We start from the raw sequence: 27189 nt of genomic DNA, 5'->3' as shown, positions 1-27189 counted from the left end.
AGTCCCATAGAGAATTAGATTTGGAAGTCACTGTGCCACCCATTCATCTACCAACCCTTTCCCAGCAAGCTGTAGAGCATCCTGCAGAAAGAGGCAGTTTGCAAATCTGATTGCAGAGTTCTCAGTTCCAAGATAAATTCAAGTAACCTGGAACTAAGAGTATGTCAATTAGATTTTCTGATTGTATCTTCATTGCCTTGTAAATATGTCCTGTGGTTTACTAGGAAAGTAAGAGGTGACCAGTATACATATACATTTCATTCAGCAAATTCTCCTGCAAATACTTTGTCATTTTACCTATTTTTGATGACCCACAGACTTACCAATGTCAATGACTATTTTTGTTGACAAAAATAGGAGCAATAACTGTAGGCTGTTTGGGTAGACAAGTATTTCATCTCAGTTGGCATTTGATATAGCTGAAATCATTGAGAACTGAAGATACAGACAACAGCTCAGCATGTCCTGCAGTGGTGTTCTATATAGTTACTGGAACTTCAAAATACCCAGTGATTTTCTCCTGCAGCCTACAGAGCATTCATGCTATGTTGGAAACGCAGAGGCAATTTGCCAAAGTCAGTCTCTGGGGCAGCTAGTGAGATGCTGCTGTTCTGTTTTTTCCCCTTCTAACTCTTTTCATTAACAAAAAACCCGACCTCATACTTTAAAAACCTCTTATATGACTTGGTTGCTTGAAAAATAGTTCACATATGTTTAGTTTACACAACACAGCTGGCCGGAGAGTTTCACACACTATCTGAGAACTAGGGAGATGCTTGATAATGAAGGGCATCTGCATCATATTAAGGAACAGGAAACAGACCCACGTAGGCCAACAAAGAAGTTTCTTTCAGACACAGGAAACACGTCTAGAAGACACTGTTAAAAAAGACAGCAAGCTGCTTGGGATGTATATGTAGGATTAAAAACCATGCCTCCCAAGGAAAAGAGTACAGATGATCAGCATATGTACAGATGGTTCCTTGGCTGACAGATAGCAAATTTAGCTTCTCACACAAAAAACTAAGTTCAGAGCTCACAATGGAGTAAAGTCATTCCACTGAATTTATTGGGAAAAGAGAAAGGTTTGGTGACAAAAAGAACAGAGAAAATGCTGTCCCTAAATCCTGGGGACAACAGTTGTGTCTGCCTCATGACAATTAGTATAGAATCATGAAACATTTGAAAAAATGTTATACTCTGACAAATTTCCTTTTTCCTCTGAAATGTACATTTCACATTTAGTAACTACATAAACCAGGGACCCCCAGCGTGTTGCCTGTGGGTGTCATGATGCTCGCCAACACTTTTTCTTGCACCCACCAAGTGTTTTTAGGAAGTAGGTGGAGCCAGGGAGAGCTTTTGCCAAGCAAGGCTTCTGATTAACCATTGAAGATTTGATTTTGCAATTTTTTTAAAAAATGTTGCTTTGGGAGCAGCTTGCAAAGCTGCACCATGATCTACACTGTGTTACCGAAATGAAGCTGTGGCAATCATTTTGTGGCAGGCTCTTCTTCCTGCAGCAGCTATTTTGGAGACCTCTGGTACAAAAAGTTTGGATACCTCTGGTACAAAAATTAAAAATGGGTCTTTTGCCAAATCTGTTTCCCATCCTTTTTACCTGCTCTTTAGATCCTTATGTCAAGGTGTCTTTGCTCTGTGATGGGAGGAGACTGAAGAAGAAGAAAACCACCATAAAGAGAAACACACTTAACCCTACATACAACGAGGCAATAATCTTTGACATCCCTCCAGAAAGCATGGATCAAGTCAGCCTGCTTATCTCTGTTATGGATTATGACCGGTAGGTGGAATTCCTGCAATGTCTAAATCTATCTAGAGATCCTGTCCCTAGTGCTGGAGTCTAGAGTCTCAAAATTTAGGAGGTGTGTAATATTTTGATACTGCCATAGGCCTTTCTTACACATGCTGTCATAATGCACTGTAGCCAACCCTTCAGTAATTTTCCTTGCACTCCATTTCAGACTAGTACTATCTTAAACTGGTAACTTGACACTAGCTTTGATTTCTGTATTGATTTTGTGCTTCCAGGACTTCACTGAAGTGGACCCCATTTTGTAGACCCAATCTTCCTCTAGTCATGAGGGGGGGGGTATTGGGAGAGGTCTCTCAAGTGGAATATGCTAGGGCCTCTCTTCATCTAAATCTAGCACTGCCTGTCCCCTGCCCCACAATTGCTTGGTTTGACTCACTGACTTGTGATTGAGACAGAGAATTTTGTCCAATTCAACATTGTAAAGTACCATGCATTTAAATTTAGTGATAGATCATGCAGTCTTGGAACATAGAGACTACATCATCACATCTCTGCTGAGCTCCCTCCCCACCCCCAAACTCTGCCCTTTCTAGGCACAACCCCCAAATCGCCACTCACTTTCCAATTAGAATTGTCAATCGTCCTCTGAAGTAGCACCTGTGTTTTAACAGCTCAAGTCAAAGCTAGATATTGTAAATGGCTGCCACTGATCCATGTCTTTTTTCCAGACTTTCTCAGCAATGCCTAGTTAAAGAAAATGGGTTGGATTCAGCTGTTTTTTCAGCTGGTGAAAAAAAGTGGGAGGGCTATGAAAGAAGCTATTCTGAGGATGGGACCTCCATGCACAAAGCTCTGTGAAATGAGGAGAGTTAGCTAGATCCAGCCTATAAAGCTACACGTCCAGTGGTGGGATTCAGCAGGCTTGCACCACTTTGGCAGAACCGGTTGTTAAAATGGTGCTTGTAAACAACCAGTTGTTAAATTACTTGAATCCCACCACTGGAACCCGTTGTTAAATTATTTTGACAGAGAGAATTTTTTCTCTCTTTCTCACAATACTAGAACCAGGGGGCATTCATTGAAAATGCTGGAGGGAAGAATTAGGACTAATAAAAAGAAACACTTCTTCACGCAACATGTGATTGGTGTTTGGAATATGCTGCCACAGGAGGCGGTGATGGCCACTAACCTGGATAGCTTTAAAAAGGGCTTGGACAGATTTATGGAGGAGAAATTGATCTATGACTACCAATCTTGATCCTCCTTGATCTGAGATTGCAAATGCCTTAGCAGACCAGGTGCTCAGGAGCAGCAGCAGAAGGCCATTGCTTTCACATCTTGCATGTGAGCTCCCAAAGGCACCTGGTGGGCCACTGCGAGTACCAGAGTGCTGGACTAGATGGACTCTGGTCTGATCCAGCTGGCTTGTTCTTATGTTCTTATTTGAATCCCACCACTGTACATGTCATAGTGTTCGCAGTTCTGCTCTCTCTGTCCTTCACTGGCTCCCACTTCCAGGAATATGAGGAAACTGTGAGGGTGATGTTATGTCATTCAGTGTATTCAAAATTCAAAACTATTCAAAAACTAAATTGGCTCCCAGTGGAATTCTGGATCGTCTTCAAGGTGTTGGTTTTGACCTTTAAGGCCCTCTATGGCCTGTGGTCCTCATACCTATAGGACCGTCTCACCCCTTACATCCCGAGTCATGTCCTCTGCTCTGCGGAGGCAAATCTGCTGGTGGTCCCCGGCCCCTCCATGATGCGGCTGGCCTCCACGCGGGCCAGGGCGTTTACTGCCCTGGCCCCTGCCTGGTGGAACGCTCTTCCCCCAGCAGTTAGGGCCCTGCGGGACCTTGGAGAGTTCCGCAGGGCTTGCAAAACTGTGTTGTTCCACCTGGCTTTTGGGGGGGGGGCGGCCGCTGAGCCCGCCCCTCGTGCTGTCCTGCGCACTGGCTAACTATTGGACCATCTGCCAACCCCCTCCCTTCCCAGGGTTTGATCACTGGGGCTGGGTCCCAGACGTCTTCTATTATTAATTAATTATTTATTGAAGGCTACTGCTGCTATAGTTTTATAGTTTTAAGGTTTTGTATATTTTAATTGGGACTATTCGATTTGTTTTATTGTATTGCTATTTGTTGTACACCGCCCTCAGCCCTCTGGGGGTAGGGTGGTTTATCAAATCGAAATGATGATGATGATGATGATGATGATGATGATGATGATGATGATGATGATGATGATGATGATGATGATGATGATGATGATGATGATGATGATAAATGTTAACAGGAAAGTGTAAGGAGGAGACACAAATGATCAATAGTCACGCAGTGCCTTTAATATAGAGTTTGGGCCTCAGGAACAGGCAGAAAACCATCTGGCGCAGTTTTTCTGTGGAGTCAATGGGGATATTTAATTGGTTGAATGTCAGCCAAGATATTAATGGCATAGAATCTCAGTCAGGAAAACATGGTGGCAACCCTGATGTGTATGAGAAACATGCTGTAGAAATGTGAGAACTAGAAATATGTCATGATCTTGAATAGGAAAAGCTGAGAAAGTGTTTCAAAGCTGAAATAAACTGGATGACAGCTCAGAACAAAGATGCAAAGGTTTCAACAACATGGATAAAGAGGTGTAGGAGACACAGACATACATGGGCCAGCAACAACAGAAAAAGAATTTAAACATGTCGCATGTGATTGTTGCCTTTCAGAGTTGGCCATAATGAGATTATCGGAGTTTGCCGTGTAGCAAATAGTGCTGAGGGATTAGGCCGGGACCACTGGAATGAAATGTTGGCTTACCCACGCAAACCCATTGCACACTGGCACCCTTTGGTGGAAGTAAAGAAGTCCTTCAAAGAGGTAGGTAACTTTAAAATCTCTTTCAGATACATGCACCATGAGCTGAAGAACTTCGGCTTGCAGGTTGTAACAAAAGCTCATCTCCAGATAGGGTTGCCAGCAGAGGCATATCTAGGGGAAATGGAGCTTGGGACAAAATCTGAGTTTTCTGAACCCCCCACCCCCCACCCCAACTACATTTCCCCTAGATTTTGCCCCGGGCTCCATTTTCCCTAGATACACCTCTGTGTGGGGGTGGAAAAGTTTACTATTAGGGCTTAATAACATTCTAGTGCTCGAGAACATTCAGCAGGGCTAAGTTGAGCCTCACATTCAACTTTTTTCTATTCTTTTCTTTTTGGGGGGATGTCACAAACAGAGGCAGCTGCTCCTAGCCTACCTCCCACACCTAACCTGATCTATCCCTTCATCCCTGGAGGCCGCCAAGGGTCTGGCTCTAACACCACATGGGCATGGCCTAAAGGAAGCGCTCCCTCTTACTAAGGGTCAGAGCAACTTGATGCTGGGAAGGCCAGCTGTGCTGCTGCCATTTCCCCAGACAAAGGCTGGCCCCGGCACTCCTCTTCCCCTTTCAGCTGCCACAGTCTCTTACCTAGGGGTGCAACAACAGCCATGCTGCAAAGTGCCATTTTGGCCAGGGCCCAGGTTCCCATCACTTTGGAAGTGCCCAATTCACCTCTCCCAGCCTATTTACAGCGTGACCCCAAAAGCTGAATGGGCCCCCTTCATGCCTAAAAGGAGTGCCTTCACGGTCGGGCACAGAAAACAAAATTTTCTCATTTTTATGCAGCTTTTGTTTATTGCTGTTTATTAGCAGTGTCATCGAGTGTGGGCAGGGTGATACAACAACACTCCTGCCAAGTAGTGCTTGGATGCCAAGAAGCGCTGGCTGGTAGCAGTGCCTCCTCCCAGAGGCGTACCTAGGCAAACTAGAGCCCTGGGCAAAACCTGAGTTTGATGCCCCCCCATGGGTGGCCACCCTCCCGCACTGTCACCAAACAATGATTTTTTCCACCAGGTTGTTTCAAAGTCACCATCACATTATAGAACATGCCCCAACTCACAAATCTAAACACCGCAATGGGCCATGCCACACAGCAGAAATAATTTTTGGAAAACATTTTCAAAATGCTCTCAAAATGTTTTTTTACTGCTATGAAAACATTTTATGGTGTTGTATGCAGCCCCCCCCCCCACTTGGGGGAAACAGCATCACTTTCAATGTTATTTAAACTGGGGACCCCAGATTCTCCCTTTAAGGTGGATTTAAAAGGAGAATCTGGGCTCCCTAGTTTAAACAAGTGATGCTGGAATCCACCCCCAAACAGCATCATTTTCAATGGTGTTTAAACTAGGGAGCCCAGATTCTCCTTTTAAATCCACCTTAAAGGGAGAATCCGGGGTCCACAGTTTAAACAACATTGAAAGTGATGCTATTTGGGGGTGGATTCTCTCCCACCCCGAAACAGCATCCCTTTCAATGTTAAAACTGTCCTAGCTGGAGAGCTGTGCAAAGCTCTGTAAATAGAAAACCTTAGTTTAAATAGGGAAGCTCATGTGTAGATCCTCAATTCTTTTAAAGATCCAGCAGGCAAGATGTTGGGTAAAAATGGGACAGGTCATGACCTCCACTGAAAGAACTGTAAAAAATGTCCCATTCATGGACTTTTAAAAAATTACCATAAGAATAAAATAAAGAATAAAAAGAACTTAAAACCTGTTAATCTTCTTGGTGACAATGGTAATAGATGATGAGAGACTATTTTGCCATTCATGGATTTTGAAGCTTGGCTGAGAACTAGATACATGGAAGGAGATATATCCCTAAGCCAGTCTTTTTCCCAGTCCAATTAGTGGAGATAATATTTAGCAGAGAAGAAGCAAATAAGTGAGCATCTCATGCTGTGGTTTCCTGCACACATTTAAATGTGGATGGGACATTGTGCTCTGCGCAGTATTGGTCAAATGTTTTTCTTTGTTTAGCACAACATACTTGCTATGTTGCTCACTGCACCAGCTCCTTTCCAAAGCTAGAGAAAAGGGGCGGGTGTCCTGATTGGTCTTCCTGTTGTTGTTGTGGATCTGTCAATCAGAAGCATTGCCATTGGGAGGGGGAAGAAGAGCCAATCAGAATGCAGCACACCAAGGATGTTCAAGCATGCATGGTGCATCTATGTTGTAAAAACAAAAAAAAAAGCCGGGCTCGTGCAAAAGAAATTGGAGTATTTCCTCCCAGTCTTAACTCAATTCCTTCGCAGAAACCCATGCAAAGGGAGAAACTGGAATAAAATAGACCTGGATTTTAAAATACCAATTGTAACCTGGTATAATTGGGCCGCATGGAAACAGCCCTTTGCTGCTCAGCACTAAACCAGCAACTGCCTGTTCTTAAGATATCCCCTAGATGTCCTATTGTGGGTATGCAGAGTCAAAAGAATCAGTCACCTTTTTTTAAGATGTGCCACAGGCGTCCCTTCCTCAACCAGATAATTCAGTTTGGGAGAAGAAGCTTCTGTGATCCCAGAGCAAACTTCTTGAGTACATATATGGTGTGCAATCAGCCATAATTTTTGTCCCTTGTTGTTTTGTTCTTTGGATTTGGAAGAAGATCAAATATACCAAAAGAAATTGATGTAAACATCTTCTGGGGGAAAAGCTCACTGAAGCAGAAAGTCATTTAGAACAATATCCAAAACCTTCCAATAAACAAGATATGCAAACACCACATTACCTTGTTGCCCCAGGGAAGCAAGGATTCGCTCCAGTGAAAAAAAGTTTGTTTCTTTGGGGAAGGGAAAATGTCAGTTGTCATGGGGGTTCTTTTAAAGAGTTGGCCAAAAGTAAGCAACTTTTTTCAAAACTGCAACCCTGCCTGCACAACATCAAGCACAATTTATTCTATCAGTCGAAAGGCAGGGCAGAAACAGAACAAACTTGCACATCATATTCAGTCCCCAATTAGTACTAGGGCAGCCACAGTGCAATAAAGAGATGAATGTACAAGACAAACGGATGTGTGCACCCCAAACTCTAAGTGGGAAAAGACTGCCTGGTACTGGAAGAGAATAAAGAAGTGAGAGGTGGAAACAGGTGCACCATTTTGAGTTAGATATAAATGTAGGGGCAAAATGGATTTTGGGGAGGCAGAGTGGTTAGAGGGATTGACCAGGAGTAAGGAGATTTGGATTTAAATTCCTTCACAACTATGATGCTTGCTGGATAACCTTTGGTCAATCACTGTATATCAGCCTAATCACAGGACTGCTGTGAGGATAGAATGGCAGAGGAAACAGCTATTTATGCCCCTCTGAGCTCATGTAAGGGTGAACAGAATAAAAATGTAATGGCTAATAGATTTTATGGCATGGGAGCAAGGGTGGCTATTAGTACATTGAAGTTTAAAGTTCAGATCTACAATGATATTAAAAGTATCTTTTCATCACAGGGCAATCAGTCACCTAAGTTACAATTTACATTTGCTTATTCAACTGTTTGCCAATAGTCACTTAGTATGTAGAACCAGTGAGTTGGTCACAGATCTAGGTGCTCCTGGTAATTACATGAAGTAGGTGGCCCCTGACCACTTCCTGCATCACCTAACAGTCCAATCCTAAACAGAGTTATACCCTTTTAAGAACATTCATTTCAATGAACTTAGAAGGGTATAACTCTGCTTAGGATGAAAAGAGACTGAGTACAAGACCTATATACAAGATGTTTGCTCAGAAATAGGAGGCTGAGTACATGAAATTGGAAATAGGAGGCTGAGCACATGAAAAGCAGGTTTACGGACTAAAAAGAATGAGGAGCAGTCTGGAACCCAAATTTTATTGTAGGACCTCTATGCAACAGGCTACAGTAAACAGCAAGGCTATCCATGGAGGAGTAACAGCCAGCATACAGCCTGGTACAGATTGATGCATTCAGCTTCATTTAAATGTGATCATTCAAAGGGGCTAATTCAGATCACCAACCTTTATTTTTATCTTTAAATATAATGCACCTTATTGATCTGCTTTTAGAGCAGACTCTTAACAACATGGAGAGCAAAGGAAATAAATTCATGAATGTATGAGTACCCCACAGCACTAAACCAAACACTGCAAAATCTATAGATCCTCCAAGGATAGGGGGGAAATATAAACCAGATGTTACAGATGTTGGACATTATACCCCAGTGCACAATCCGTGGTTGCTCAGCTATATCTCTGATGAGGACCAATTAAAAACCTGAACAAAACAGATAAGATTAACAAAGCACTACAGTCCCATGAGTTCAGTATATGCTGTTATGTTCAGAAAACATCTCCTGCCAAAAAATCTTTTGTTCAATTTTGCCAAAATAAATAACTATATTATCCTCAGTTATGCAATACAGCCATTGATATGGGTATGTGCAAGACAGCTGTGGTTAAAGCACATCATCATTTCAATAATTGATACAGGAAGAGAACCCTGGATTTTTTGGTGAAAGTCCCAGTTTTGTTAGCTAGTTGAGTGGCAGGTCAAAACTGTGTATTTCAGTACATTTTAGGGAAGAATATTGGACAAGAGATCTTTGTCTTGTCAAAGTTTGCCTTTCAAGAGAGGAAGTTGTAATGCTGGGTATCTCCCATCACCACTATGTTCCATCAGGAGGAAATCCACATCAGAACTAGGGATGGATTTCTTCTCCCATATGAAGTTTAAACTCCCCTCCTGCTAGAGATTGATACTTCTATGACACCATCTCTCTCCCTCAGCCAGTGTCCCCATGTTCTACACACACAGTTCTGGAGATGAACTAGCTCTGATTTTAGAACCTGGGGTAAGACTTCTTTCCCTTGAAATTTATTCCCCTCTTTGGCTAGAGTAGGGTCTTTTCCCCAAAAAAACTCTTTCTCTGCCAACACCACAGGTCTATATACAGATTCTTAAAATGTCTGAACCCTTCAGTTCCAAGAATTCTCCTCAAGAAGTCTGTCAATAACTCTGACTGAATTCTAAACTCCACCCACTCCCAGCATGTCACTCACACACATTGGTTCTGTGAGGAATTAACTTTTCACAGTCAGGTTTTTTCCTGCCTCTGTATGCTCCTAGCTTTTAAGTAGCATTGTATAGAATGGAGTTTTTACACGCTATTTTACATAGGTCCATCACAGCAGTCTTTTCATCTTCTGTAAACTAAAGGCTTTTTCTGGCCTTGATGCATGGTAGCCCCAGCAAAGTCAGACAAGCCAGATAGTTTTTTTTCTTGCAGCTTTATTCTTGCCGTATAATTCTGTGATCCTTTTCCTTGAGTTTATTGTTAAACTACACTGTTTGGCATAAAATCACTTTTGGATTTCCATGTAGTTCTGCCCTCTTTGCTGTCTATGAGCTAACTGTTCAGTATGGAAAGTATGAGAAAGTGATAACTACTTGTGAATGTACATTACATATCACCTGCTTCATACATTGCAAATCTCATGCTGGTCTCACAATTGCTCTGTTCATGATAAGATCTGGCAAGAATGGGACCAGTGCAAGACTGCAGAGACTAGAATCATGCCAGGCCACCTTTAAAGTGACAGCTTTGTAATGGGCTGTACATTATTACAACATGCTGTACAAATCATTAGGGTGCATATACCAGGGAAGGCCTGACTCTGCTGCATCCTACCAATAACCTGCACTGCATCCAGGTTTAGAATGAGGTTTGGCCTGTGGGGGCATCGCAGATCCCCTTTGATCAATGTAAATAAATTAAATAAATGTAGTCCTTTTCATATTAAACTGAAGGTGTCAGCTGTTCTCTGCATGCAAGACAATTTGAGAACCCTTGACTCAAAGAGGCATTGGGATAGGGGTGTCATTTGCCTCAGCAGGCAATGGGGAGAGCTGGATAGCATAACACTGCCTTCTTTATGATGGAGTTGGGGGTGGAATGCTATATAAGGGTGGGCATCTCTTTGACTAGCAGTGGGGAAGACACCATCAGTCCCTCTCTTTACTTCAGAGTGACTGCAACTGGTCAACTATTTGGGAACCAATTAGGAATTTCCCCCCTCTAACAAACTGGCACTAGCCTGGGTGGAGTGGTTTTTTTTTTGCCTACTCTACTTTGAAAATGGTTACAGGAAATGGACCAGTTTTAGTACTGTCTAGGCATTTGCTAGACCATGATGGTGATAGCGGTGTGGGTCAATGTGCTTGAATGGTGCATAGCATAATTTAGGTGAATATTCTGGGGCATCCTTTGGATGGTGAAGGGTTATGAAAGCACCAAGACCTCAGACCAGGCCTGAGGCTTGGTGCTTTTATGGGCCTGGAACAGCAAGCTCTTGAGGGGTATACCTATCCTTGAGCCACAGATCCAGTGGCTAGGGGGACAGCAAGTAGCACACCTTCCTCAAGCATCATGAAAGCTTGGCAAAGAACACCTTGAACATATATGATTGTTCAAGGCTTAGAGCCAGGATGGCCTCACTCATAAAACCAGCAATGCACAAACAAGAGGAGGCCTTAGTCTCCTGCAATCACACCAATGCCCCATACCATATCTAGATATGAAATAGGGTTTGGCTAGCAGACACTGCAGATCTACTTTGATCAATGTAAATAAAAATAAATAAATAAATGCTGCCCTTTTATTAGCCAGTTGAAGGTGTCAGTGATCCTTATTCCGTGTCTGCATGCAAATGACCCTTTATCTATTTTTGCCAACAGCAAAATCCAGCACCTGTTGGGAGTGTCCCCAAGGCAGTGATCCCAGTAGCAGAGTCATTCCACTCCTTTTCTCCTCTGATGTCTCATTCGAAATATTCCAAGGTATAAGAGACATATCTACAAAACATTATTTTTTCAATAGTCTGTTTTCTACAAATACTCAGGGGAAAGGGTGTAACTTTCTGGAGGATGTGCTTAGCAATATCTGGCATCACAAAAAAAATTGTCATCAGTTTGTTACTAGAAAGCAGGTCTTAAATTTAATAAGGTAATTTCAATCGTTTGGGCCCTTGACATTTATTTCTTGAATATAATGCCTCAGTTGCTTATGAATACTAGAGAGCTTCTTCAAGACCGTAACCATCTATGTATTTGAAGCAATGAAGAACTCGAGACAAAGTCCATCTCAATCAAAATCAGATCTTTGGTTAATGTCTGAGATTATACCTGAGCAAACCAAAAATGCTAAAATTAGTTCTCAAGTGTTTATAAAGGATTTAATTGTTTCTTTAAGCTGATCATATTTGAGTATCAAATGCACAAATAATCATATTTGCAGTTTGAGGATTTGTTCAAAAAAATTCATTCTCCAATAGCAAATCATCAAGAAACTGAATTTTCTCTTCAAGTTAACCACAGAGCAGGCAAAATTATGAATTACTGAATAAGCTGTTCAAATGAAGGCAAGAGAGTCACTGATAATGTACTTTTGCAACTAATTCGACCTTATTTTTCTGTTTTGAACAATCTGATTGTGTGCAAATTGAGTTCCTATTTTTCATTACTGTGGCCAATTACACAAAACATGTTTGCTGCATAGTGGGGGTGTATGCCTGTCACAGCAAGATTGCTTGTATGATTGTATTTCTTCAAGCCCCGCTTTCACTTTTCATTCTCCGTGGAACAAGCGAGACCACTTCTAGCACAAATTTAATTTTGTTTCACTGCCAGAGCAGGGATATTTGCTAGTAAGCAAAGCTTTACCCTGGACATCTTCCCTTCTTTGTGCATGGCCAGCCTTTTCACTCCCTCCCACTGCCATCCACATCATCCCCCTTGCCCCCTTCCATGTTGCCAGCTCCCCAAAGTGAAAGAAAAGAAGCTCACTCACACCAACCTCTGTATTCCGTTGATGTATTGATTTCTCAATGCAATACTAACAGAGAGTACTTTTAAATAACAAGCACTCAGAGTGCTCTTGCACTGGCTTTAGCAGGAAGGGGGAGGAGGGGAGGGGGAGAGAAGCTCTAGGATGCTCCCTTTCTTTAGCAGCATGTGCTCCAGGAAATTGTTTTGCTGTTTCATGGGGGGGCGGATTGTACTCTAAGTTTCCTTAGCAGTGTGGAAAAGAAGGTCTCCTAGACTGCTGGAACCCTTGGTGTGCGGTGGTCGGGACCCCCTTCCCTTGCCAGCACTTGACTTAGTCTCTCTCTGCAAGCAACAGCTCAGGAAGCAGTAGGTCTTGTAGGAAGGGAAGCAAGCAGCAGCTGACAGGCAGACGGGTGTGTGGATTGCCCTTCCCGTCCCATTTCTGATCACTCAAGTAATTATGCTTCCTCACATCTCCCACTCCTCCCACCTACCCCTTCCCCTTTTCCACCCCCTCCTCTTTCCCCTGCATGGATGTTTTTGCAACTGGGGGGCAAGAGTGAGAGAGAGGTAGCAGCTTCAGACTAGTGCAGTTTAAAGACTACTCAGTACTCAAGATTTCTGGCTTAGTCATTAAACAGCCCCAATCTGCAGCCTCAGCTGCCTCCCACCTCAGCAATCTTGACTAAAACTAAGCCAGCAATCTTGAGTACTGAGTGTAATGAAACCTGTGCCAATAAGTGCCTTTAAGGTCTGTGACTTTAAGAAAAAAATGATGGACAGAGTTAAGAGAACCAAGCCAGAAAAATGCTCTGCGGAAAAACTGTGAACCCTGAGGGAGTGCCTCCTCATTTGTAAACAGAGAAATGTGAGGAGAGCCCTCTGCAAGCCCACTACACACTGAAGAGTCCCAAGGTAAGATTTCATGCATAAAGGGCCTTTGGCTCAGGAACCACAAACTGTTTCACATACCGTATTAATATTTAAAAGTCTCTTCCCCACCCCCCACCCCAAGTTCTTGGTGTTATTAGGGGACTTTTTTTCCTACAGAAACATCGTACAAAATTCAGTTTTATTTTTTGTAGTCTGCTCAAGCATACCACCCAACTTAGTAATCCCAATGGTGAGAGTAGTTTTTCTGTTCTGTGAAACTATTATTTAACTTTGACAGCATATGAAGCCAAACAACTCCTGTCTCTGTTTCTTTGCAAATGGGAAACTCTAATCTATGGAAATTTCTTGAGTAGATCTCTCATTTGCTTGAAGTTCAGGAGAACATCAAACATAAACATTCAGATTCAGTTGTTTCAAAAGCATACAGAAGTACCCAACAGACAAAAGCAGAATAGCCCCCAAAGTGAACCTATCTGAGGACTATGGAGCTTGTTAATTGCATTCATGTGACTAATTCCTTGGGCAAAGACTCAGAAACTTCAGTAACATTTGCTTGAAATTATAGTAATGGCTTCAAGAAAGATTGCACTTGATTTATGATCTTGAGGCTCTAAAAATGTGTTATCTTCTGTATGCGGTTCCATTTATTTCCAGCTTGATCTGGTTTTCAATTTCAAAAACTACATTATAATTGGAGAAGTAGGTCTTGCTGAACTGCATAAGCTAATTTTTAGTAGAATTATTGAATTAACTTTGATGTTCAGTATTTTTTAAGTTGAGAGCTGAACCAAAATAGTGCAACTTATGTTCTACAATTAACTTTCTTACTTGCCTTTAGAATTTTACAATAAACTACAGTGTTAGATGTCAGGCAGAGTGTCTTATATCAAAAGCATCCCAAACTTTGATGTTCAGTATTTTTTAAAAAGAGCTTCATGCTAAAATGAAAAGCATTGCTGAGGCCAAATTAAGGGCAACTTTTTTTCTATATGAGATAAGGACCTGTTGGTCACTATACTTCCTTTTTCTCTGAAGTATCTAATAATCGCAGGCTCAACGGTTGGCTGCACGTTTGCCAAACAAGTAAAAATTACACTGGCAGTTACTGATATTAAAGAGGCATCCCGGGATCCCTGTAGTGATAACATCTATCTGTAGAAAGGCAGTATTATCATAGCTATGCATTCTTGTTATAGTATTCCAATTAATTAAAGAGACAATAATTGCACTCCTTTTAATGGTTATGCCCAAGTGTGTAACTTTTAATTTTCTGTAATTGTACTACCTGAGAGTGCATGTATGTGTTTAAAAGCAAATGAAAATAAAGTTATTATTATTATTATGTGTGTGTATTATTATTGTATTATTGTGTATTTATTATATTTCTAAGCCTTCCTCTGAAGGAATCAGGTGGTCAATGAACAGATAGAGCCTGTCGTCAATCATTAAATACTTGGCTCTATATACTTAAGTGTAATTAAAAAATGCAGCGTTCACAACATCCAAATTGCTTTCGATGGTGTCCCTGTAAAACCTCTTGGAAGGGAGAGAGGAAAGAAGAGAGACAGCAGGGTCCACAGATGTTAAAAAGTTGTAGAAAGTGTGGCATTTGTGCAACATGCAGTGTTCTGCATGGCATATTATTTAGGAGAATGATTAATTAGATTTCACATTCTTCTGTATTTTTAAAAAATGCATGCTAAAGTGGGATGCACTGCCAAAACTAAGTATATTCTTATGGTACATTATCGTCTAGTTTAATTGGCTGCCTCCACATGGATCTTCACATGGATCCATGTGGAGGCAGCCAATGTGAAGATCCATGTGGAGCCTAAACTAGATGACAAATTTGCTCTGACAAATGGAGAGATGTTTTCAGGGGCAATGGAACAACCATGTGGAACTTTTACCTACACTTGCCTTAGCTCTAGGTCTGCCATACTCTACCATCACCAAAAGGCTTTTCTCACACTTTTAAAAAATGGTAGCATAAATGTCACTACACTACAGCATTGTTAACGTCTATTGCAACAATGTACTAGTTCCTACCTTTTTTTCAGTGTAAGGGTTTCGTTGCATGCTTGACTTATTCTTGATTTTTTTTGACAGTCAATCCACAAGCATTTGAATTGGGTTGGGCACAGTTCTGCATTTTCACAGTTGTGTCAATTTATTTTTCCACATCTGCCTTAACAATTAGGATTTTAAAGGGAGGGTGTTGTCATCATCAGTAGTATCATTGATGGTGTCACAGCACCTCTCTCCTGCTTATTTTTTGTGCATACTTATATCGATACAGCTATATTTCATTGTACTGATAGGTAAAGCAGGTGCTTTGAATGTTTAGCTTTATTTTTTTACAATACAACAACCTTTATTAGGCATATTAAAATAGGCTCCAGAGCGTTACAGACATTTCTGAAGTACAAATGAAAAGTACATTCAAAACACAAACAGATAAACTGTATCTAGCATTGGACATTACCTAGAAAGTTCTGTCACTTGTAAAAGAAATTTTGCTACTTTTCCCAAGAGCACGGCCTCTGTATTATTTAACAAAAACTCCACAACAGAGTTGTCAGAGTCTCTTTCAGATTTGTCTAAGACCAGCCCAGGAGAGAAATTCCTAATACCCACATATCTCGGACAGTCAAGTATAATGTGAGTAGAGTCTCCACTTGGTTTTTACAGTGTGGACAGACCCGATCCTGGAGAGGGATAGATAGGTAGTGACCCTTTGTAATGGCCGATGGAAAAGTATTGCATCTGGCCCTTGTAATAATCCATCTCTGTTGGGGTTCAGTTAATAGTTCAAGATATTTGGCTATGTGCCCCTGTTCTGGTACTATTCCGACAGAAGGAAAGGGGTGAGCATGATTTATTTGCTTGCCCCAACAAGATATGGTATTCCTGTTCTAGAAGTCTGCTTTTTAAGGTTTGCAGAATCTCTCTAGGTGACAGCATACAGAGATCTTCAATTATTAAACCTAGAGAGTAGATTTTGATTTAAGAAGTTGATACTATTCGGAGGCAAATAGGTCTGGGCGCACAATATATGTTAAACTGCGCTCATCAGAGTTAAAACATAGTTTGATCCAATACTTGAATGTATTCAGCCATGCTCTTGTTTCAAGTAGGTTCTGACCAGTTTCTAAGCATAGCACAGCATATGGTACAGAGTGTGGTACCCCAAGTATTTTGTAGAGAAAGACAGACTGTATTCTTTCAACTGAGTTGTTCCAAGCAGTTATCCATAGGGGAACTCCATAGAGAAGTTGCTGAACTTCCTTGGAGTTGAAAAACTTTAGAGCTGCAGGGACATATCCCCTTCCCCTGGAATGAAAAAAACTTACCACCGCTGAAGCAGTGCGATAGCTTCCTTTTATAGCAGTGTCTCTGTGTCTGGCCCAAGTAAAGGCCTGCAGCGTTGAAAGGTTAGCCCAAAGCAATTTTTAAAGTGGACTTAATCCCGTTGATAAGCCATATTCGAAGTATTTAAACACATTGGAAAAAATGTCACTTTGATTTTTCTGGGTTTGCTGGGACAGGGAAAGTTAGATGTACAATACCCGGTAGTTTTTCTAAAAAGTCTTTTAAGATCTAATTTAAATCAATCTTTCTCGCATCGTATTATAAACGGAAGTCTTCCAACGGTGAAAACGCCGTTCCAGGGAGTTGTTCGCATAGGCGAGCGCTATTAAAATATAAGGCACCACCGACCTGGCTCCCCTCCCCCTCCCCCAGGGCGGTGAAATATTGTTTGAAACCTCCCTCCTGGAGGGAGGTTTTAAACAACAGCGCATTCTCGTATGGCGCGGTACCCAATATCAACGCCGGGAATGCTTGTTTTCCCCGTTCTCTCCCAATCATTCGTCACTTCCATCATTCGTTTGTTCTCCCAGATCTTCCTTTCGGCTGGTCCTCCAAACTCTGAAATTTGCGCTGGCGTGGTCTACGGAGGCCAGTTGTGGGCAACGGAGGCAACAAGGTGAGTGGGAGAGGGATGGGGAAGAGGCGGCTCCATGCTGGTTCAAATCTCCTGAGTCAGTTCTGAAATCGCACGCTTATGTGCTTATCGGCCCCCAACTCTGGTAACCGGCAGAATCTCCTGCTGGGTGTAGGGGCGTTCGCATGGCCCCACGCATGAAAATCCGGCGACAAGTATTCACATTGTCAGCATAATGTCGGAGTGGGTACCATTTGAAAGAATCCGAATCTTTTTACAAAAAGTAAGTCCTCAGCCCCAGCTTGCAAAGATAGTTCAGAAGGTAGCCATATTTGTCTACAGTAGAACTGCTAGTTTCGAGTGCAACAGCATTTTCAGGGTAGGAGCTTTTAAAAGCCAAATTTTCCTTTGTCAGTGAGTTTATACCACAGAAATCTTGCTGGTCTCTAAGATGTTGATGGACTGGTGTTAGGATTTTACAAGTGCTTGCTTCATCCAGTCAAGGAAAAATTAACTGCTGAAGTTACATGACTGGAATCACATGAGATTTTGGAAATATCTCTCTGTTTCTTCTTCCAGAAAAAGAGGAGAGGCAGACATACAGGCACACGTAGACTTCACAGATACCCAGACAGCACTTGCATAGAGTTTGCTGTTCCTATATTTAGTGTAACTTTATTTTGTATCCAGTAAAGTTCTACAAAACAACACACTCATATCTCTGCTAAATTATTTTGTCTGCTAATTCATTGCAATACAACAACAGGTCTTTCCCCTTTTATCTTCATGAGGGTGGGCATGTAAGAAATGCTAGCTGTATACCATTATTCACAGTGGCCCCTTCCATTGGGCACTGGTAGAGCTATTGCAAGCCATTAAAAGTAACCGCTCTCCTGTTTCCCCGTTCACATGCCTCCATGCAGACAGTGACCGGAGTCTGCGGAAACAATTCGCGTTGCTGGTGCGCCTTTGCATGGAGGCACTTTTTCCCTGTTCCTTGCCTCCCCCACTGCACAATGGAGAAGCCTCCCTTTCCACAGGGAAGTGTGTGCCTGTGCAGATGAGAAAGTGCCTCAGTTCTGGCTGGGAATCCCACCCACCCCCCACCCTGCTTTTCTTTTCCCCTTCACTGACTTCCGGGATTGGGGCCTTTAAAAAATGGGAAGCGCAGCCAAAGAAAGTGCTTCCCAGGGATAGCTTTCGTTTCACTTCATTAAATCTCATTGGCTAAAACCCTGTGGTAAAACTAAAGAATTATGGATGGGTAATGATTCCTATAAGTCTGCTTTTGGAGGGAAACATGGGGCAGACTCACATTAGGGGCGGTAACCATGCGAAGTTCCCCCAAAACATTTTTTCATCCTTACCCCATGCGGTTAGCCCGTGCGTATGTAGTAATAGTGATACAGTGATATTAGCAAACAAAATGGCGATGAATCTCTAGTACCTTCTTTTAAAATAGGTTCCCAAGCAGTGTACCAAAAAGGTACAATGAACTATTTAACGCGGGTGTCCGGTTGCAAGAGTGGTGTATAGGAAAATGTATCGACTATGCATTATTTGGGTCTATTTGTGTCGCCAAATTGACTCGAATACAATATGCCTGAATACAATCCTATCTGAATGCAAAGGTAATAGGGATTTGGTTTGTATTTTATTCTTGGTATACTTCCCAAGGATCGCTTAAAACCATCCCCGCATATAGACACTTCCCTCCTTCCTCTGGGCAGCACTCAGAAAAACCAGTCCCCTTTTAGTAGGGGGGGATGGAATCTGAAGTTTGCTTTTTTCTGACTCTTTAAGCATTCTTTCAAGGGAGTGAAAAATCCACAGCAGCTGGGGTTTCTAAAGAAATGGGAAACAAACAAACTAATCATTCCCCCTTTCCCCAGGATTTTAAAGAAATAGCTAAAAACCAAAGAAACTAATTCCCAGACAAATCCCACCCAAATACTTCACATTAGTTCCACAGGGGTGACTTGGTGTTAAGCAGTACCAAACTTTCAGAAAATCTCTTTGTGGGAGACTCCCTTTGAGAGGATACCACCCATGTTTGGTGAGGTTTGATTCAGGGGGTCCAAAGTTATGGACCCTCAAAGGGGTAGCCCCATCTCTTGTTAGCTCCCACTAGAAACAATGGGGGATGGGGCACCCCCTTTGGGGGTCCATAACTTTGGACCCCCTGAACCAAACGTCACCATACTAAAGTGGTATCATAAGGAGAGTCTCCAAAAGATACTCTGACATTTTGGTGCTGCTAGCTTGAAAAATGCCCCCCTGCAAGCCAAAACACACACACACACAAAAACAAAAAAATCAGATCGGGATACCCGAATATGATATTAGTCTTATTTGGGCATCTAGATAATGTTATGCCTGAATAAGCCTGAATCCAAATTTTACCTAATATTTTTGGTACTGCTCAACTCTAGTGGTGTATGCCTCAAAGGAGAGAGCAGACACAGTTCCTCACTTGAATGAATGGATAAGTAAACAGAATATGCAACGATGGCGAAATTAATGCTGTTAGTGCATAAAAGACCAATTATAGAATTTCAAAATAAATGAAATATATTACTAACTTAGATAAATTTAAGGTAAGAGAAATAACCTATGGAAACTTACAAATAAATGATTAGTGGGCACAAGTAAGAATATATAGTAGATACATGTTGTTAGATGATCAAAAATGTTTCCTATGAATTGTAATAGTTTAAAAAATGTGAGATGGCAAGTTCCATGTAATTTTCTTTTTGATTGTATGGTTTGTAATATTCATTTAAAAAGTTGAAAATGAATTATTAATCATTTATTGGAACTATGGCAGTGTTTCACACCTGACAAAAGTACTAAAAATGTTCAATGAGGTGAAATAATTTTGTCACATTTGAAACACTTCAATGTTCAGTGTCAAAAATCTCAAATTTGAAATTATTAAAAATCTGTTGCAGCAATGGCTTTGGCCACATATTCTCCTCTTTGATACCCTTTTTTGAATAATGCTCAGAATGAGCATAATGCTCAGAAATAAAGTAAGCCCAGCTCATTGGCAGAAAATTTATTCTTCCTCCAACTTTCTTCTCTAGAAACTTGTTTGTCAGCATATTTTTCTGCTAAAGAATTGTATTTTGCTCATTCATTTTCTGCTTGTTCCTCATCGCCTTCTCTTCTTTTATACCGTTTTTATAATGTTTGCTGAATATTTTGGTGATGAAATGGTAATGCACTGTGCTGCTATAATTACCCCTGTTGTTCCTACCAACTTTCCTCCTCGTCCTCCTCCTCCTCCTTCATCACCTGAGTCTCCTTCTATATCTGTATGAACATCTAATCTCTTACAGCATCTCTTACACATACCACTTGTCCCATTGACCTAGTTTTTTCCTGCCTTTTCTTTTCCCAAACTGCCTTGAATAGAGGTTTGCCAAGAACCAAGGAAGTCTGCCTATTTTTAAGTCTTTTCCTTCCCAATCCCTTTTTGCCTGAATTATTACCCTGGGAGTCAAGATGCTACCAGCAATCTCTTCACGCTCCTCTCTTTATGCTGGCTATTTTGCACATTAGAAGTTTAGGGTGGTGAAAGAGAAGGGAGGTGGATGGACTGCATCTCCCCTTCTCTGTCTGTATCTGCCAACATGTTCTGTTCTGACATTCAGCACTTTCTAAGTAGCAAAGCAAAGCAGTTTGTGGCAAAATGTCAGTAGGCTTTTACTAGACATTCAGAAACACAAATCATGAATAAAATAAAATGCTAATAACTAAACATGAATCATAAGAGGGCTGCCTTACATGGCCCCCCCCTGAAAAACCCCATGTGAATCTGTCAGGAGTCAGGCAGCCAAAATACCATGCATTCTTCTACTGCTGCAAAATCAAGTTTCTGTCTGTCCAAATACTAAGGATCCAAAGCCATTTTCCTATTTTTTTCTATTTGCATCCATAATATTTTAACATGGTTGTGTGGTGTGATATAGTCTACCCCTGCATCTAAAAGCTGCCTTGAGCCACCATTTAATGGTTGGCATGCAGTGTAAATAATTTAATAAAGAAACAAACACTTTGTCCTTCTAACCCAAGCAGCCCAATCTTCTTTAAAACTTTGCTCTTTCTTTCACTCAACACCCCCCCCCCCTTATTTGTGTCTTATGTACTTGCAGTGTCTTCAATTAATGATGTTAAAGTCTTGTTTGGTCCATATCTACTCAGTGTCTCACTTGTTCTTGTGAAACTGAGCCTAGGTAACAAATTAGCAATTATCTATTGCTCAAGGAAACACAGGGTCTATCTGTTTTGAAAGTCCCAGTGAATTGCATATTACAGTTTTGGTGGATACTTAGTGGGGCTTAGTTAGTATAGTAAAACCGCTAAGGATACAGTTTAAAATGGCAGACAGGAATGGGGAGAGAAACTCTCCTTATCTTTTTCACCTTCAGCTACTAGTATTTCCCCCTTGGAAATTGACCCCGCCAATCTGATTTTACCCGTTCTAGAAAAAATGTAACAGGAATCTATAGCAGCTCTTTTGCCCAGAAAAAGTAAAGGTAGCTTTTTGGTATTACCTTTTTTTTTCTGATTGAAAAATCTCTGCATGAATCTGAACTGATTTTTATTTGTGCTGTAATTCCTCTCTGTTGTCTCTTCATATTTTTTTCTTCCATTAATGTCTCTTATACTGCCTTTTGTGTATGTCTTTACATTCCTGATTACTGTAATGATGGAATGGACTTCTCTGTGGCATTAACTTGGGTACCGCCTCACTTTTTAAAAAAAGTCTCTTTTTTCTCTCTTGCTTATCCAGTATGATTGTTCTTGATATTTTGCTTCTCTTGCTTCTTCATCCAGCAATGCCATACATTTTATTCTTTCCTTCTTCCCATTCTTTCTTCTTCTTATTAGCCTGCGAGCCTGCAGTTAGGGATCGTTTTGATTTTAACATCTACTGTATGTGTACAGTGTTAGAGGAGATGATAAATTAAGAGTGATGGTGAATTCAGCGCTCCAAATGTGGTGTCAGTAGTTCTAAGTAGAGTGCTACTAAAATCTATAACTGGCCTATTGAGCCACAAAACAGATGTCCAGTGGCACCTACTGAACTACAGCATTAGGGTTGGGTTTTATATTTGTTCTCCTTCTTGATCTATCCAGCATTCATCGGTAATTTTAAAAGTGTTATAATTTTTTTTCACATTCAGTAAAATGAGAATGGTATTGAATTATTCTCATAGCATTAAGTAGAATCGGTATGTTTATAAAGGGATCTGCATTCACACACGCACTGGAAGCATTAATGTTTGGTTAGACATTATTGCATCAGTATAAGCCAAAACCACACTGATGTTAACTTGATGAAATTAATAAACATTGGCCAGCTCATAAAGCAACTGCTTCTTAACACCCAAAGCCATCCTGAAACTTCTGTACTTCCAACTCATGTTTGTTAGTTGCTCAAAGTTTTTTACACTTACAGTGTTAAGTTGAAACAATAATGCTATTAATCATCAGTAAAACCAAACCAGAAAAAAGCCAACTTAAATAATACAGCCTATATTGAATGGAAGAAGAGGCAGTTCTTTTTTCAACTGGCATAAAAATAGGGTGGCCATAGAATACATTCTTACCCTGGCGGTCAAAAATCTCTTGGGAGTGGAAAAGGGAAAAACAAATAAACCCTGTTGGGAGAATCTTATATTCCATTAGACCTCATGTGTAAGCAAGTAGAAGCAATTAGTTGAGAGAATAATTTTTAAATAGTGAAATATTTATTTTCAACCATATAAAGCAAGAAGCATTCAAAATACAACTGACCCGTCCTTTGGTTCTTTTGAGTGTATGCACCTGGAGGATGTATCTTCATATCAATAGAAATGATCACTGGAAAGAGATGCAGTCATAGGATCTTTCTCCCTCTATCACTTAGGTAAATGGGGAAACCTTCATATGTAGAAGTCTATGTCCAAGCACACATGGAATTCTGAATTAGAGGTGAAAATATATTTTAGTTTGCTCAGTTCATGTCTATGTTCAGTAATTCATCTCTTTTTTTTCTTTCCACAGTGGCATGGACGAGCAGCCAGCTTTGACAGCCAAAGCTCCTGTCCTTCTCCCAAGCCACCTTCAACACCATGATACATCAAATGGTGACTCCATCTAGACTCAACCATGTTCTTTCATTTTATTTTGGGGCTTTTGGCATGTGACTCGAATTCTAAGCAACCTGTTGCTGAATAACAGCAGAACTGGACAGCCTACACTGAGACAACTTGTTTCTGCAGTGGCAAAGGCAGCAGAACTGTTTTGTGGTCCAATATATCTTTGTTATTTATATCTCTCAAGGGGATATTCTCTGTGGTTTTCACTTTATGGACAAGGTTGCCTGGACGAATGAAGGATGAATGAAACATAGGCTGGAACTGTGGTCTGTAAAATAACATGTAAAATATCTGTTTGTGTATGTATGGACAAGTAGCAGAGAAATCCTGATCTTCTGCAACTAACCACACATATTTAAGAAGCAAAACATGAAAAAGATGATAATTAGAAACAAGATGGCCTTGATTAGACCCCTTGTGATATTTGAAGAACACCCTTTTGTTATTGTGATCAGTGAAAAATTGCAGTTTCTTACGCCTTCTGTGTTGTCCATAGAGTCTGTGCAGTGTGTATACCAACCTGCCCTTTGGTGTCTTTTAAGGAGTTGCTGATTCCTCAGGGAAAAAAATTACCCATTTTCTGCATTTCCATTCTCCAGAGAATCTTTTGCATGAGCTCAGTTGCTTAAGGCCCTGCCCATTCCTGCTGCAGTTCTAAAGCTGGTCACAGCTTTGAGATTAGAAAATCAGTGTGTTTTTTAAAAAGAAAAAAGTGAAGAGAGTGATTTCTCACCCATTTTTTCTTCTTGAGAGTGGTGAAAAATTCTGTATTTATTGAGATGTTGTTACTTCCTGCTTTGTCTTGATTTTCTAAACCATTTTCAATTTAGTCTAGCTTTTGGGCAAAGAAAAAACAAGCATTTGCAATAGCTAGGTGAAAGTTGGAATGTTGTGCCTGTTTAAAACCTTTTCCTCCTAAATTTAAGAAATGGGGGGAAATTCTCCTATTAAAATGTGTTATAGAATTTCTGGAAATGTTCAGAAAAGATTTAATTTCTAGTGCTTCTAATTGCATTTGCGAAATCATAAGGTGGTCACATGGCATTAATATTGATTTGATCTTGAGGGTATTACAATGGCATGCCTACAATGCAGTTTGACTAATTTTGGCACTGTTTGGCTTCCATATTTTCCAGCACATTTGCCTTGGGCAGTTTGCTCCTGTGCTGCTCTTGTATCTTACTCACCTTTCCTTATGCTGCACTTTCTAGATGTCTTAGATTACGTAACATAGGCTGCTTTCATTAGGACACTTTTGCACTGCTCAGTTGTTTCTTTCCCACAATCAATTGCAAGTGGAATTGCAACTGGGATTCCACACAGTACTTAATATAGGGTTGGATCCAGCAAACCTTTTCACTCAACCTCACCTGATCCCTATCTTTATGACAGCCCTTGTCAAACATGGCCTTTGTTCCTGCAGGACTTATGAGCCTCAGAATACACTTTTGGGTGGTGAAAGGGGACACCCTCTTCCCTTTTGAACTGTGGGAAAGCTAGTTGGCTCCAACCCAAAGTGCTGTCTTCTCTTAAGAATCCTGCAAGGTGTCTTTCCATGAGCATGATTCTGTTTATCCCAGAGTAAATTCCATGCAGGAATTTCCACTTCTCCCTGCAATTTTTCTTTTGTTCCTTGGTTGATAGGCTGACTGGATGGAACTGGTTTCATGGGAGCCTTTGATGTGCTGAACCTTCTTTAGATTATGTTCACTGGGTTTAAATTTGATATTAATAACCACATAAAGAATAGGGAGTTTTTGCTACAAAAAGCTAATGGAAAAGGTTTTAATTTGGAGTAGAACTTAACTGTGCAGGTAAGCCTTCTTTCTGATTATTTTGAAGGGAATTGAGAGATGTGCCCATCTCCCTCTGATTTTCAGTCAGTATAATCCAGCAAAGGTGATACATGCCTATAATATCTTGCACTCTATGGTGCATTTAAAGTGCACCAGCAAATAGATTATCAGTGCTATCAGGGATAGGAGCCAAAATTCAGGTGCAGTCAGATTGAGGGTCTCTGGATCAAGATCACTGACTACAATCATGTTCATGGTTATGTTGTCATTGATTTCCATAGGCTACAGCTATAACCAATAATAAGCCAGTATACTTACTGGTTTTCTTGCCTATAAGATTTCTTATGTTTTTCATCTCATACCTTTCAATTTTTTTTAAAAAAAAATGTTGTTTCTTTACAGTGATATTTAAAAGATTTTGCTTTTGAGACAATGGGACATAGGAGCAGCAAAAGTATCCACAAATTGCCATTGTACATCCATTCAAACAGGTTAGTTGAGAACTGAGCCAAACCATTTTTTTTAAAAAAACTTAAATCACTGATTATCAGTACTGGTTAATCTAAGCTTTTCAGACCTGTGTATATATTTTTGCAGGGGAACTTTGTTCAGTAAAAGACCATCCTGTTTTAGCTGACCACACCTTGTGTCTTAATTTTCTTTGTATGTGTTACATGCTGCAGGAGCATCAGTCCAATAAAATGACTTTTTTGGAACCTCTTGACAGGTGAAGTAGTATATTTCTGTCCCTTATAGAATATGATGGGGATATTTATTCATTTATTAAAAACATGATAATAAGGAGGAGGAATGGAAAGAAGGCGGAATGACATGTGAAATCCAAGTCACTATACAAATCCCCCACCACCACCACCACCTCTTGCCCTTGGTTATGGCAATATGGAATTAGCTATTCACATCAGGTAACAGGATAAATTTTTTAACATGAACAGCACAGCTGTCCAAGTGGTCAAGTTGTTGCATCATTTTACAGAGGCCTCTGGCTTATATAGTTCTTCAGTCTTGGGGAACTGGGGACAGTACTCTGTAGGATGATCCAATTTTTCTGATAATTTTGTAAAAAACCAAGACTTGGGTGATTACTAAACCTATCAGGCTGGTCCAGCCCCTGTTGAAACTTCATGTCTAACACATATTGTCAACTAGAATGATTAATTACACTCACAAATCTCTCCTCTTTCTTAATCTCACCTCAGGGTTGTTGGAGCTGTTCGTTTTAAAACCTCTTCCTTTTAAACAATTTCCCTTGTAATCTGGGATTAAGTAAAAACACACATGGGACTCTGCAGAAACCTTCAGTTTTTAATCTGTACTTCACAGGAATTAATTCAATAAACATCTTCCTTTCAGGTCTACATGGAAGCTAATGCCATCTCCCGCCTTTCCACTGTAGAAGTCACATGTGGAATCCAGAATTAATGTGTCCCTTTCCTTCCTGTAATGGGCCATTTGAAGTTAAGCATTTTTTCCAGACAGATCAGTTCCTATTTCTTAGATGAAACACAAATCCTTCTGAAAATTTCCTGATAAGGTGACAACACAGTGTGAACTGCTGCCTCTGGAAATTACAATGTGAGATGTAGCATTTTAACTGGAAGTGAGTTCACCAAAATATGCTAGTCCAATCATCCAAGCCTGCTGTTTAACGTGTGAAGCTGACTTATATAAAAGCAGACTATTGGTCCAATGTGTCTACTCTGATTTGTGGCAGCTCTCTGGGGTCAGATGGAAAGGACAGTGTTTTCCAACTCATTTTGACTGAAAATATGAGGCACTGAACATGCAAACGATGTGCTGCACCACTGAGATACAGACCTTCAGATTATTCAATGGCAAGAAATCTCCCAAACTCACATTTCGTCAGGTGAAAATGCCATGCCAGAACATTTTGCCACTGAGTTATGGGGTAACTTGAAGAGCAGAAATACTGGAAATTTTGCAGCAAACATGTTTGA

At 40.8% G+C, this 27189-nt stretch overlaps 1 protein-coding gene across 3 annotated transcripts in view; it reads left to right on the top strand.

Moving 5' to 3' along the window:
• SYT6 (synaptotagmin 6) overlaps positions 1-25933 on the top strand; it is a 166068-nt gene extending 140135 nt beyond the window's left edge. For all 3 annotated transcript variants that reach the window (XM_048498131.1, XM_048498132.1, XM_048498133.1), the window contains exons 5-8: positions 1633-1804; positions 4499-4649; positions 11340-11441; positions 23323-25933. In XM_048498131.1, the coding sequence (XP_048354088.1) occupies positions 1633-1804; positions 4499-4649; positions 11340-11441; positions 23323-23394 (497 nt within the window). In that variant the 3' untranslated portion in view covers positions 23395-25933. The remainder of the gene's footprint in view (positions 1-1632; positions 1805-4498; positions 4650-11339; positions 11442-23322) is intronic.
• The last annotated feature ends 1256 nt before the right edge of the window (positions 25934-27189 follow it).

The sequence above is a fragment of the Sphaerodactylus townsendi genome, linkage group LG05, assembly GCF_021028975.2.
Source record: "Sphaerodactylus townsendi isolate TG3544 linkage group LG05, MPM_Stown_v2.3, whole genome shotgun sequence".
Taxonomy (NCBI): Eukaryota; Metazoa; Chordata; class Lepidosauria; order Squamata; family Sphaerodactylidae; genus Sphaerodactylus; species Sphaerodactylus townsendi.
This window is presented reverse-complemented; position numbering and strand designations above follow the sequence as displayed.